General features: G+C 47.9%; 1 protein-coding gene across 1 annotated transcript in view; it reads left to right on the top strand.

Annotated features, from left to right (window-relative positions):
• Window positions 1–3,019: 3,019 nt before the first annotated feature.
• Window positions 3,020–12,592, top strand: part of TNFAIP8L3 (TNF alpha induced protein 8 like 3) — a 45,534-nt gene continuing 35,961 nt past the window's right edge. Inside the window, exon 1 of the mRNA XM_019968840.2 lies at window positions 3,020–3,290. Coding sequence (XP_019824399.1) covers window positions 3,239–3,290 — 52 coding nt within the window. The 5' untranslated portion in view covers window positions 3,020–3,238. The remainder of the gene's footprint in view (window positions 3,291–12,592) is intronic.

Consider the following 12,592-nt stretch of genomic DNA (forward strand, 5'->3'; position numbering starts at 1 on the left):
ATAAGTCTAGATTCAAGTCTGCAAAGTGATGCCATTCTTCTAAAAATATACAGAGGAACCACGGAAGTCCTTTCCCCTTTTCTAAGAGCTTTCTCTTTCTTTCTTTTAAAGAAACATACTAGGATTGGTTTGTAAATCTGAGATTCAACACCTCAGATTTCCCCTTTTTTGTCGAGATGATGATCAAGCGATACTATTTTAAGGACTTCCTTCTCTTATACAGATTTTTCCACACTGGGAGGACAGATAAGGTATGTTCCACTAATGTTCCTGATTAAACCCACTTGCGTGCCAGCAGTCATTTCCCTTTGTCTTGCTATCCCATGACAACAGATTGCATATCATAGGAAATTGGAATGGAGATTTTATTTGGTTTGGATCTCTCTTCTCCATTGTTTAATTCCACATTCAGTTTTTCATTCTACATCTGCCTCCTTTTGCAGACATATACTACGATTAAAACGTCGGAGAAGGCAATGGCATCCCACTCCAGTACTCTTGCCTGGAAAATCCAATGGACGGAGGAGCCTGGTGGGCTGAAGTCCACGGGGTCGCTAAGAGTCAGACACGACTGAGCGACTTCACTTTCACTTTTCACTTTCATGCATTGGAGAAGGAAATGGCAACCCACTCCAGTGTTCTTGCCTGGAGAATCCCAGGGATGGGGGAGCCTGGTGGGCTGCCATCTATGGGGTCGCACAGAGTCGGACACAACTGAAGCGACTTAGCAGCAACTATGATTAAATACAGGGATGGCTAAACGAGTTGGTGTTGCTTATTGCCGACTCACTTCGTAGACTTCTCAGGAGCACTCTGACCAGCCCTCTCTCTCCCCAGAGTTGCAAAGAGTCAGACATGACTGAGCACACACACACACATACCCTCTGCCCTCAGAATCTCTGGTCTAAAATGTACTATGTACTCAGTAAAGAGCTGATGACTGACGTACATATCTCTGTTGTTAATTGCACTCCCAGTACTTTGTTTACTGTTGATCAAGTTCCAATAGTCAGTTTCCCTGTTTGCGCTAAGATGTGTGGATGTCTCAGTGATATTTCTGTCTTCAACCCAGATCACCTGTCCATTAAAACAAACAAAAAAGAAAAATAAAAAAAGCTTCCACCAAGTGCCAGAAAAGTAGGTCTAGGGGGGCAGAGAAAGTTTCACATTTCCTGTTGCTGAATTTAGGCATGGCCCTTAGAGGAAGCTGGATGACTTTTCAATCCAATATGCTCTGTTCTCTGATGCTATCATCCTTGTTTTTCCTTAGGACTACAAAGCCATGTTGCCAAACTTTTTTTAATGACCCAGCTATTTGTTTTTTGAGTGTCAACTTTTATCCAACTGTTGCTATGACTTTTTTTCTTTTCACTTAAAATTGTGATTTTAAAATATTTTGTTTTTCTAAATGGAATCCATTAAATCTAAGAGCGTTCTTTCCATTTATCAAACATGAACTGTGTGCCAGGCATTGGGTACTAACTAGCTTCCACACTCATTATTTCACTCACTCCCTTACAACCGCCCTATGAAGGAGATGCCATCACCTGAGAAAACTAAGGGAGGTTACACCATTTGCCCAAGATCTTATGTCTAGCGAGGGTTCTTTAAACCCTTCCAATAAAATCCATCCAGCTCTTACTAGCTTAAGTCCATGAGTTTTGCCATCCAGAAAACGTTTTCTGAGAACCCAAAGGAGAACTGTATTTGCATTCTGAAAAGTCCAGACCTCCTCCAAAAGAGGCAGACTCCAGGCAGTCAAGAGGCCAGACTCACTTGTGACACTACCTTAGTGGTCAGTAGAAAGTCCAGACATCAGATCAGATTTCAAGGCCCAGCTCACCCACATATACTGAGCCTGAGACCATAGGCTCAGAGACAGTTTCCACATCTCAAAATGGAGATAACAGTTTAAGTTATCTTCGAAACTGCCAACTTTCAACCATTTTTGACCTCCAAAACAAAATTTTTTTTTCAAATTCCTCACTGGGTCATTGTAGAGATTAAAACGAGTGCACAGAGGAAACAATAAATGGCTCTTTTGGGCAGACTTTTCTCTTTCCAATTTCATTTTGCTCAGGTCAATAAAGTGTGTCCCTGTTCTCTGCCCACACTTTACATGTTGAGAAGCCGGCTTAAGGTTATGTAAGTGTTGGAACTGATAGTTCAGGAAGAAAATATGACTGCGTGGATAATCAGGAATTAACAACAAAGGATCCCCTCAGGCCTTAGTGCTCCGTGCATTTCCCTCCCCCCCCCCCCCACCCCAGTTTAGTCTCTTAATTACTAAATCAGTATACAACTGCTTCTCTCTCTTTTTTTTTTCCTTTTATAAAGTGGAAGGAGGAGAGTATTGAGGAAATTTAGCACTCTATGTTAAAGTAAAGGTTTTTAAATCCATTCTTGCCAGAGTCTGTGCCTGGAAATGGCTTGGCTCCTCGGCCAGCAGGAGGGGGAGTCCTGCCTTGGACGGCAGCTCGGGCTCCAGACCACGGCCGCCGCACCCACGCCGGGAGAAGAGCCACCAGCGTTAGTTGTACCTGCCGCACGCTGTTTACCTCCTCGCTAGGTGCCAGGCCCTGCTCTCGGCCCCTCACATGCATGATTTATACACTCCCCTCACACCATTCGGGACAAAAGGGAACTCTCATTTTCCCCATTTTCCAAGTGAGGAAATAGGCACAGAGAAGTTAAGTCACTCGCCCAAGATCTCCTAACTGTGAAGTCAGACTCGAACCTGGGCAGCTCCAGCATTCCCACTCGGAACCTCTCCTTTTCCAACTTGGTTTTTCATCTAAGAATTCTCCAAACTTGGCCACCCCCAAGGGAAGGGGCTCGGCATCGCCAACTCGCACGACCTAGCCGGGCTCCGCAGGTCCAGGGCTGCGGGTGCCCGACGCGGGGCGCGGGTGGAGGAGCGGCGCCTCCCCCGGGTATTTAACCCCAGTCTGGAGCCCGCGGGGCGCCGGACGCTCCTGCTCCTCCCAGCTAGCGCCTCCCCGCCCTCCTCCCGGCTCTCCCGGCGCGCCCCACCCTCCGCCCCGCGCTCGCCTCGCGCACAGGCACCGGCCGGCGGGCGCGGGGAGCGGAGAGCGGGCCGCGCTGGCCTCTTCCGAGCCGCCCCCTGCCGCGGCCGCCGCGCATCGCCCGGCCGGAGTGCGACGCGGCTGCCCGAGTCCGGACGCCGGCCCCGGACGCCCCGGGGACCGGCGGGCGGCTGTGGACGCCAGCCGGCGGCATGGATTCAGATTCCGGCGAGCAGAGCGAGGGCGAGCCCGGGACCGCCGCAGGTACGAGGGGTCGGGGCAGCCCCGCTAGGAAGAGTGGGGCATTGAGGAGGGGAGGCCGGGGCGGGAAATCCCGAGTATTTCTCGGAGCTGCCGGGCGGGAGGCCGATCCCCAACAGTCCGATCCTTTCCAGGCCGGGACTGGGACGGCTCTGCGCTCTGACTTTGCTTTGGGGTTTTCTCCCCATTGCATCTGGGCGCTGGAGGGAGAGTAGGTGCGTTTGAGGGTGGCTCTCCGCGCTGCAGGGCTCGGGTCGTCGGGCCGGGGCAGGAGGTGGGGAGGTATCGGGCCGGGGTTGGGGAGGGGGGGTGGTTCGGGAAATCCGTACCCTGTAGTTTGCTGCAGTGAGGGTTGCAACACATCTGCTTTTTGAAATAACTTTCCAAGAGCCGGCCGGGTCCTCGAACCCCGGGCTCCAGGGACGCTGCGGAACAGATGACCGGCTCGAGGGCGTGACAGGACACTCGGGGAAGAAAATGCCCCCGCGGGTGGCCAGGCAGGACTCAAACCACAGCTCGTGGTTGCGGTTCCCGAGGTTGCTAGATGAGCCGGTGCAGAAGCGTTGGCCCATCGCTGCCCTGCACACGCGGAGAAGGTCCCCCACCAAGGGTCCAGGGAGACAGACACATCGGCGCGCGGGGGCCGAGCTTCGCCTTTAAGGGGCGCAGCCGGCTTTTCACAATCGATAGTTAATCGAAACGATGGGTGGATGCTTACTTAGGAAAAAGATGAATGTCCTCCCCCGCCTCTCCCTGATACTGAGCAACAGGAGGAAGCCACCCACAGCCTTGAGTCGACTTACCGCCGGGCTCTGCCCACCTCCACTGGCCAGCTCCGCCCGCCGCCCACGGGTCCAGGGGCAGAAGACCTATGGTACTCACACATACCCGTGGCTCCCCTCGCACCACGCCACCCTGCAGGCTGGCCCTGGCCAGCAGACCTGTGACCTGAGAGCTGGGGTCCTCGGGTACAGATCGGAGGTCCCAGACTAGTCCCCACTCTTCCCACTGTCAGACCAGGGTCCCCAGGGTGGGGACCAAGTGTCAGGAGGCACCATCAGCCCAGGCGTGCCTGTAGGAAAGTCAGGCTCAGGAATCAGGCAAGTCAGCGCCAGAAGCTGTGCCAAAGGCCCTGCATATATTATTCTCCTTCATCCTCACAGCACCTAGCCTGGTGGTTATTATCTCCATATTCCAGAACTGGGTTAGGTGGCTTACCCATAAATCATAGCCAGGGCCTAGCCAAGGGCGGAGTGACTGCCTTTCTGTTGCACCTCACAGGGCAGCTGGGTGGGAAGAGAGGATGGCAGAGAAGCAAGGTGGCATCGTCAAGATGCCTATGTGTGAGGACTCCTATCTCTGTGCAAGGGCCACCTGCTTTCTGTAGGTATGTGTGGACCTAATTAATAAACATGAGCTCTTCTCCAACCTGTGTGTTCCCATGACTATGAAGCACCAAGCTTTTGTTTCACAGGTGGCTTGTGGATCTCTTCCCATCATTTAAAAGTTCCAGTGGGTGTTTTGTGTGTATCTAAGTATATCTCTAGAGTTCAGAAGGAGGAGGGGAGGTGGATACATTGATACTGAAACTTTACTCTCTCAAAATCTCAGGAACTAAGGTGCTCTCCCGGCTCCCACCCTCAGATCTTTTATGTCAGTTGATGGAGAAGGGAAGGAGGATAGGAGGCTTTGAGAAAGAGGAGGGGAGGAAAAGGGGGAGGGGGGCGGGTAGCAAGAGACACTCAGAAGAGTTGGTACTTGGATGACAGGGGAGGAAAAGAGTTCTGAAGGGTCTGGTTGCTTCTCCGGGCAGCCTGCTCTGCAAGGAATATCCCTGAGGGTTCATGTCTGTTTGTGTGGAAGACCTCTACACGGCTAACAGCAGCTGAGCCGTGACTACCAAGGTTGGATGGATCCCGTGAAGAATAGGGCAGCCAGTTCTATGAGCTGTCACCATTTGTTTGTGCCTTACTGTTTTATACAGTCATTTCTTCTTCCTCTGTGTGCTTGAATCTCACAAGTTGAACATTTATTTGAATGTCACAAGTCATTCTGCTAAATGGCATTCAGTATCACTCATTACTTTCAGTCTTAAAGTCTTCGTGACACACCTTCAAAACTAAGTGCTAATTCATCACCTAGCTGTGGCTACATCCTATCGAAAGGAAACTCCTGTTGCAGCTTCAGATACAGGTTAAATTATCCATAGGGGTGATCACTGTCCCTGTAAGTAACATGACATCCATCTGTGGACCTGTAACTGTGCAAGCTGAGTGGGTTTGTAACTGAGGACAGCAGAGAAAGTGGGGCATCTTGGAGTATTAATGTGTGTATTTGTGTGTACCCGCCTCACAGGGAGCTGAGATGAAGGGCTGCTTCCTCCTCAATGCCCTCTCCTTCCTGAACTTGTAGAGAAGCCCTGCTGTAAGATGGACTGTATTAAAGTCCTGAGCCTGGACTCTGGAATCAGAAAGACCTGGGTCTCAATCTACCCCCGTGTGCTCTAAGTTGCTTCAGTTGTGTCCAACTCTTTGTGACCCCATGGACCATATCCCACCAGGCTCCTCTGTCTATGGGATTCTCCAGGCAAGAATACTGGTGTGGGTTGCCATTCCCTTCTCCAGGGGTTCTTCCCAACCCAGAGATCTAACCAGCATCTCTTACATCTCCTGCATTAGCAGGCGGGTTCTTTACCACTAGCACCACCTGATGGGCAAGTTAACTTCCTCATCTGTAAAATGGGGATAACATTTTATAACATTTATAAAACATGTATAAAACATTTATAACATGTATAAAACAATTAGTATTATTGTCATTATTATTACATTAATGTAATTGCCTGAGAAGATTTGTTTTGAATTTTCTCCTTTTCACTCTGTCTCGTGTATGTGTGTGTGTGTGTGCACATGTGTTTGTTTAGGAGAGGTTATTTTTAAGTTACCTCTTCTCATCCTCATCTTCTAGTTCAAGGCATAAAGACGGGGACCTTCAAAACTACTGCTTTCACCATCCATCTCTTCTAGCTCTAGAGAAATTTGCACAAAGTAGAGAACACCTTATCCAGTCTACCTTCTAACCTGGAGGTTAGCCATTTTTATGCCACTTCCGATAGAAGAGTGGTTAATCCCCACACACACTGGTTCACCTTTTCCCGTCAAGGTAACAGGAGACAGGGGAGATAGTCACTATTCTGCTGTCCATTTTTGCCCATCTCATAACCTTCCTGGTCAAAAACTGGCAGAGGAGTGAGGAAATGTTTTTACTGTACCCCTTTCAAGAGCCTTTTCCAAAGATCTCCGCAGTATCTGCTGTACTGCTCTCTCATGGAGCAGTCCCTGCATAGGAAGGTCAAAGGGGGATTGTGGATGAGATTTGTCCTAATCTGCATTTTCTGGTTTTCAAGAAGCACAGGATGGTGCTTCCATGTCATTCTGCTGCCTGCAGCTCTCCTTTGCCTCTCTGTAGTTTTATGGTTCTTTCTATGATTAGGAAAGAGACAGCATTTATGGAACACTGGATTCTTTCCAGAGACCCAACTTGGCAGTCTCTCCTTTTACAAACCCACCATCCATCTCTCAGGAATCTTAGAGCTTGGTATATTAACTCAGCACTGATTCAGAGTTTTTCCTAAGAAGCAACAAGTGAGTAAACATTAGCAGTGTCAGTTTCTTTCCTTTCTGACTTGTAAAACTGAGATCGTCTACCCCGGCTGAAACAGACAAGCTCCTTCTACCCAGAGGTAGCGCCAAGCAGTCACACTGATGGAGCATCCCTGTGTCTGGGTAAGTGCCACAGAAAAGCGTTTCCATGTGATAGAGTTGGGATGTGATCAGGAAACCTCAAGATAATAAAAGAAGTGGGAAAACAGCAGGCTCCTGACTTTGCCCTCCTTGTCTTTCCCATTCCCTAGGTCCTAAGCTTGGTCCAGGTAGACAGAGTGGCAAAGGAGTAGATAGGATTCAGTAGTTAGCCAAGAGGAGGTAAGGTGTTCCAGAAATCAGACACCATTGAGCAAAGGCACAGATAAACAGGGAAGAAATTGGAGTGGAGGGCATATACTAAGGTGTGCATGTGTGTGTGCTAAAAGTTGCTTCAGTATGCCCAACTCTTTGTGACCCCATGGACTGTAGCCTGCCAAGTTCCTCATCTGTGGGATTCTCCAGGCAAGAATACGACTGGGTTGCCATGCCCTCCTCTGGGATACTAAGGTGTACTGGGAAATAAAGTTAGATGAATGAAGGGAGAGCCACTTACTAGAGGGGGTCTTAATAACTTGGTCCTGGCAGCACTGAAGGAGCCCTAGCTGAGCTGATAGTAGAGCAGAGATGTCCCTGACTGAGAGCTGTGTTTTCAGAAGCCACGTCTGACAGACATGAAGTAGGGAGATGGCCTAGGCTTGGAGCCACGGCTACCAGGGTGTGACCACACAGTCAGAGGGGATGGTATCCTTAAGCGAGGCAGAAGAGGAAGGATGCAAATGCCATTTCAGAGAAACAACAACAACAGAAGTTGGTGACAGATTGTACAAAAGCAGTAAAAGGAGAGGGACAGTGGAAAGGGACTGGCGTGTGGAGTTGGGCTGAGGCAGGGAAATGCAGGAGACAGACTTCCCCACCCCACCAGTGCTTCCTTTCTTTCCATCAGATACTTAATAGTGAGGAAAAGACCCTGAAGACAGGAAAGATTGAAGGATGACAGAGGACGAGATGGCTGTATGGCATCATCAACTCAATAGACGTGAATTTGAGCAAGCTCCGGGAGATGGTGGAGGACAGGGAAGCCTGGCATGCTGCAGTCCATGGGGTCACAAAGAGTCAGAAATGACTTAGGGAGTGAAGAGCAACAAAGTTTTGCTCAAAGGCACTTCCCCCTACCCATAGTAAATTATGCTGGGACGTTGGTTTTGGAGGATCATGGGGTTCTGGAGTTTGTTGATTCTTATTGTTGGGTTATTTGTGGAGGCTATTCAGTAACATTTGTCGCCTGACAAATTAACAATCGATGGACTGAACAACCAAACAAGCACAGGCAAGGACACCACCTGGGGAAGATGAACTACTTGGCTATTAGTCATAGTCCCAGGTCTCATTCTTATTTTGGACATTTTCAGGGGCTTCGGCCCCAACACACAGTGGGCTGCTTTGAGGATCAGGACCTTGTCTCATGCTTTCATGTTTCCAAGGTTTTATGGACATTATAAATGAATGAGAAATTTGAGGAGCCTCCTGAGAGCTCTGCACTAAAAGGCCAGATGGACAGCCAAAAACCTGTCCTATAAAGTAGGGCTGCCAACGCTTTCCTTCAGTGCTTTGCTTCAGTGTTTTAAGATCACTTGCACTATCTGGGACTCTTGTTGGAAAGTATGGGGGCATGAAAAGAGATACAAGGATACAGTCCATTCTGTCTCCAGGAGGGCTTGGGATCAGATGGGCAGATAGGACGCAGGTACTGATGGCCACAGCTTAAGCCAGTACAGGAAGACTCTCACACCGTTGCCCTGAGGTTAGATCCTGGCCACGTCTCTGTTTATATGTTTTCTCTTGACACCAGCCACTTTCCATTGTGTGTTTTACAGTTATTCCTGTACATGTCTTATCTCTGGTATTGGTCTTAGCTCCCTAAGGATAAAGACTGGGCCTTTTTCCTCTGTATCGCCTCTCATCAACACCACCTGTGTGCCCTAAACACAGTGGTAGGTTACTGCCTGGCTGGCTGGCTGCTTGGATAGATGGATGGATCTACAAATGCTGTTATAAGTTGGTTCTCCAGGAAGCAGACTCTGAGATGGAGGTTAGCATGAAGTGTGTTTATTGGGAGAGGGTCTTGGGATCAATACCTGGGGAAGACAAACAGACAGGAGGGATGCCAGGCTGGGCAGAGGGAGAAGCTGAGCTGCAGAGCAGGCCCAACAACAAGTTGAAGGTGGAAAGCCCTACAGAACTGAGTTGAGGTGAGGGACTAGGCTTTTATATCACCTGGCTTAATGATCAGTCGTTACATGCAGGCCATCCCTGCATCTTGGAAAAAGCTGTCCCCTTCAGCTGAGAGCTGTCTGCAGGCAGCACTTCAGCAGCTTGTGGAGTGCTTGGCCTTTCATTCCTGAAGGGGGACCTGGAGCGTACACCATGGCATCTACCACGGGTGGCTTCCATAGTTCTCCAGGAATGTTTCATGGGGGTGGCAGCCCTGCCTGTGGGCAACTATGAACATTATCTGGACCTAATTAGAGCAATTTAGATAGCCAGATGAAATTAACCATTCTAGATCTCACAGATCTGCACCCAGCTGTTCAACCCATACAACCCAATAGATATTGGTTCATCACCTGTTTTGTGTTCAGTAGGTGAGGGGTACTATGGTAGCAGACAGAAATGGTGTTAGGGACCTCCCTGGTGGTCCAGTGGTTAAAACTCCACTTTCCAATGGAGAAAGCGTGGGTTGGATCCCTGGTAGGGGAACTAAGATCCATCCCACATGTCATAGGGTGTGGCCAAAAATTAAATAAAACTTGTTTTTTGTTTTTTTTTTCTTTTTTTAAAAAAGAAATGGAATTAGATGTGGCCCTGTCCTCAAGAGGCTTGCAGCCATAGGGAGAGAAAATGCCTACCCAGTATGAATCTGTAAAATTGACAGCATCAGCAATAAATAGTGGAGGATTCAGGGACTTCCCTGGCGGTCCAGTAGCTAAGACTCTGCACTCGCAATGCAGGAGGCCCAGATTCAACCCCTGGTTGGGGAACTAGACCCCACATGCCGCAGCTAAGACCCAGTGCAGCCAAAGAAATTAGTTGAAATACATTTGTTAAATAGTGTCAGGTTTGGAGCGTGGGGCGTGATGGTCTGGGGTTCTAGGGGAAGCCTCATGGTGGAGATGGGCCTTGAGGACAGCCTTGAAGGAGTGAAAGATTTCGACAGGGAGAAGAACGAGCCAAGGGACTCAGAGAAGGAGGGACAGACAGGAGTCCGTGGGAAGCCTGGCGTAGCCCGGGGGGCCCCCTTAGAGGGCCAAAAGGAAGAGAGGGTGGACATATTCAGAATGTCAAATTGGGTGTTGTGGTGCTTGTGGCCAATGTGTAAATTTCTGGAGATGGAGACAGAATGTCTATGTGTATGTAAATATAAAGCTATTTTCTACGTTATTTTTCCCTAAAAATATGGCACCTGCTTTCTTATTTGTCAGCAAAACCAAATAATAGTTACACTTTCCATTAGCACTTTTCTTTAATTGGTTCATTTTCCTCCAGAGTTACCATTGGTTCCATCTGAATTCACATGTAGATCTCTGTAAAGACACTATATACATAATTTTGTTTTGTTTTTCAGTCACTTGGCTTCCAACTCTTACTGTAAAATGCCTGTGTAGGTGGGTGTTTGGGCTGTACTGTGTACAAGTATAAATATAAAGGCTTGAGAAGAAGAATTTAGCAGATAAGTTCTCTGAGATAGCCCAGTCTCAGAAAACATAAAGAGTAGTGAGAACCCTTTTCCCCAACATATATTATCACATGCCCCCAAAACATATTTTTTATACATCAGAAGTGTTCTTTTTAGGCAACTGCATAGCACAAATTCTGAAACTGCCTTAGAACAGTCTTCATGTTCATATTGGATTTTCTAAACATCATTGCCTAGGAATAAAATTGAGCTTGTTCATGGAAAATCTAGTGTGCAGACTATAAAAATGGAAGGCTTGGCCGCAAAGAAAGTGCTAGACACACCCTAATAGAAACCAGTATTTTGTAATTCAGTTCTCCGGGGAAAAAAAAGAGAGAGAGACACTTTGGTGGTATCCAAATACTGGTTTAAACAGCTGGAAAACCACAGAAGCAGCCACTAGTTTCTAGATTGTCTTCTTGAAAATAAAATATGCTTTCTGAGAACATTTTCTAGCCTGGAAAGGAAGTATTTTGGTGATACACAGCTTTATGGAAACTTGCAGTTAATGTTTTTATGGTAGAGGCATCCAGTTTCATGTGCGGGAGGAAATTCTGTAAAGGGTTGTTCTGGTGAGCACACACATCCCGCATTCCCAATTTGGAGCCTGAGGGTTATGCTAGGAAGATATAGCCAGATTTTGGGGGAATAATATGGGAGGGAAGTGAAGGGGGCTGTCTGCCTGGCAGGCCGCTGCATTAGCTCTTCCCTACCCCACTTGAGTCTGGTTCCTTGGTTTGCTTGGAATGACATCAAGAAGGTCAGGAGAGAGGACTGGGGCCCAGGTCACAAGGTAGAGAAAGTAGATTTAAGAAGTTGTGGCATATACCAAACAAGATGAGAAATGGTCTTTGCCAGCCAGAGTCCAGTCCCAGAGGGCCAGTCCTGAATGTAAAATAATAGTGATGTTTTGAATTTGTACTTAATTTTATATTATTTAAGCACATGCAATGTATTTGAGACCAGGTTAACTATTTATATGGTATTTAAGACTTACACAGGCCTTATAGGTTAGGTACTATAAATAGCCCCATTGTATAGACCAGGAAACTGAGGCATGGAGAGGTTAAGTAACTTGCTCAGGGATATTCAGTTTCTCAGTGGATATGAAGCTGGTCTAAACTCCAAACATGGTGCTCTTTACCAGGTAAACTCTGTTGTTAGATCAGTAGATGCCACCAGGCTCCTTTATATCCACCACCAGCTCCCACAGGGCCCTTGGACTACAACGTTCCTTCTTCAGGCACCTACTGGTAGGTTAGGACATTCTACCTCCAGAAGGCCCTGTTTGAAGCTGCAGACATTTCCTGCAGTGGCCCAATAATACATGGGCAAAGAGGGGCTGTCATGGGTTCCAAAACAGGAGCTAGTAAGGGTTGGTTTAGGAGGGAAGAAGAGGAGAGCAGCACAAAGCAGCTGTCAGGGAGAGAAGGCCCTGGAAGGACCCTGCAGCCATGTATATGTCTAAGGTCCTGGCAACGTGGTGGAGGAGGAGACAGAGAGGAGAGAGGGTTGAAAAGCAGCGTCAAGAGAGATGCCAAACAAATGCTGCCTCTATCAGAGTGCGCTTAGACATTTTTTCCACTCCAGTATTTAGAATCATTCTAGATATAGAATCACCAGGACATGGTGACCAATTGGACTCAAGGGCAAGAAAAAACTCGAAGTTGAGACTATGGCACAATGATGAGATACTGAGCTGAACAACTTGGGTTTGGGTTTCTTACTTATTGCTTTCCAGTAACATTATTTTCCAACCAAAGGAGTACAAGCTCATGATAGAATATGCAAAAACAGTACAAAGAAGAAAATTAGATTGAGTCCCAAGAATAGATGGGCTTTTCCAAAAGAGTGTAGTCCAAAAGCCA

Source organism: Bos indicus, chromosome 10 (genome assembly GCF_029378745.1).
Source record: "Bos indicus isolate NIAB-ARS_2022 breed Sahiwal x Tharparkar chromosome 10, NIAB-ARS_B.indTharparkar_mat_pri_1.0, whole genome shotgun sequence".
Classification (NCBI taxonomy): domain Eukaryota; kingdom Metazoa; phylum Chordata; class Mammalia; order Artiodactyla; family Bovidae; genus Bos; species Bos indicus.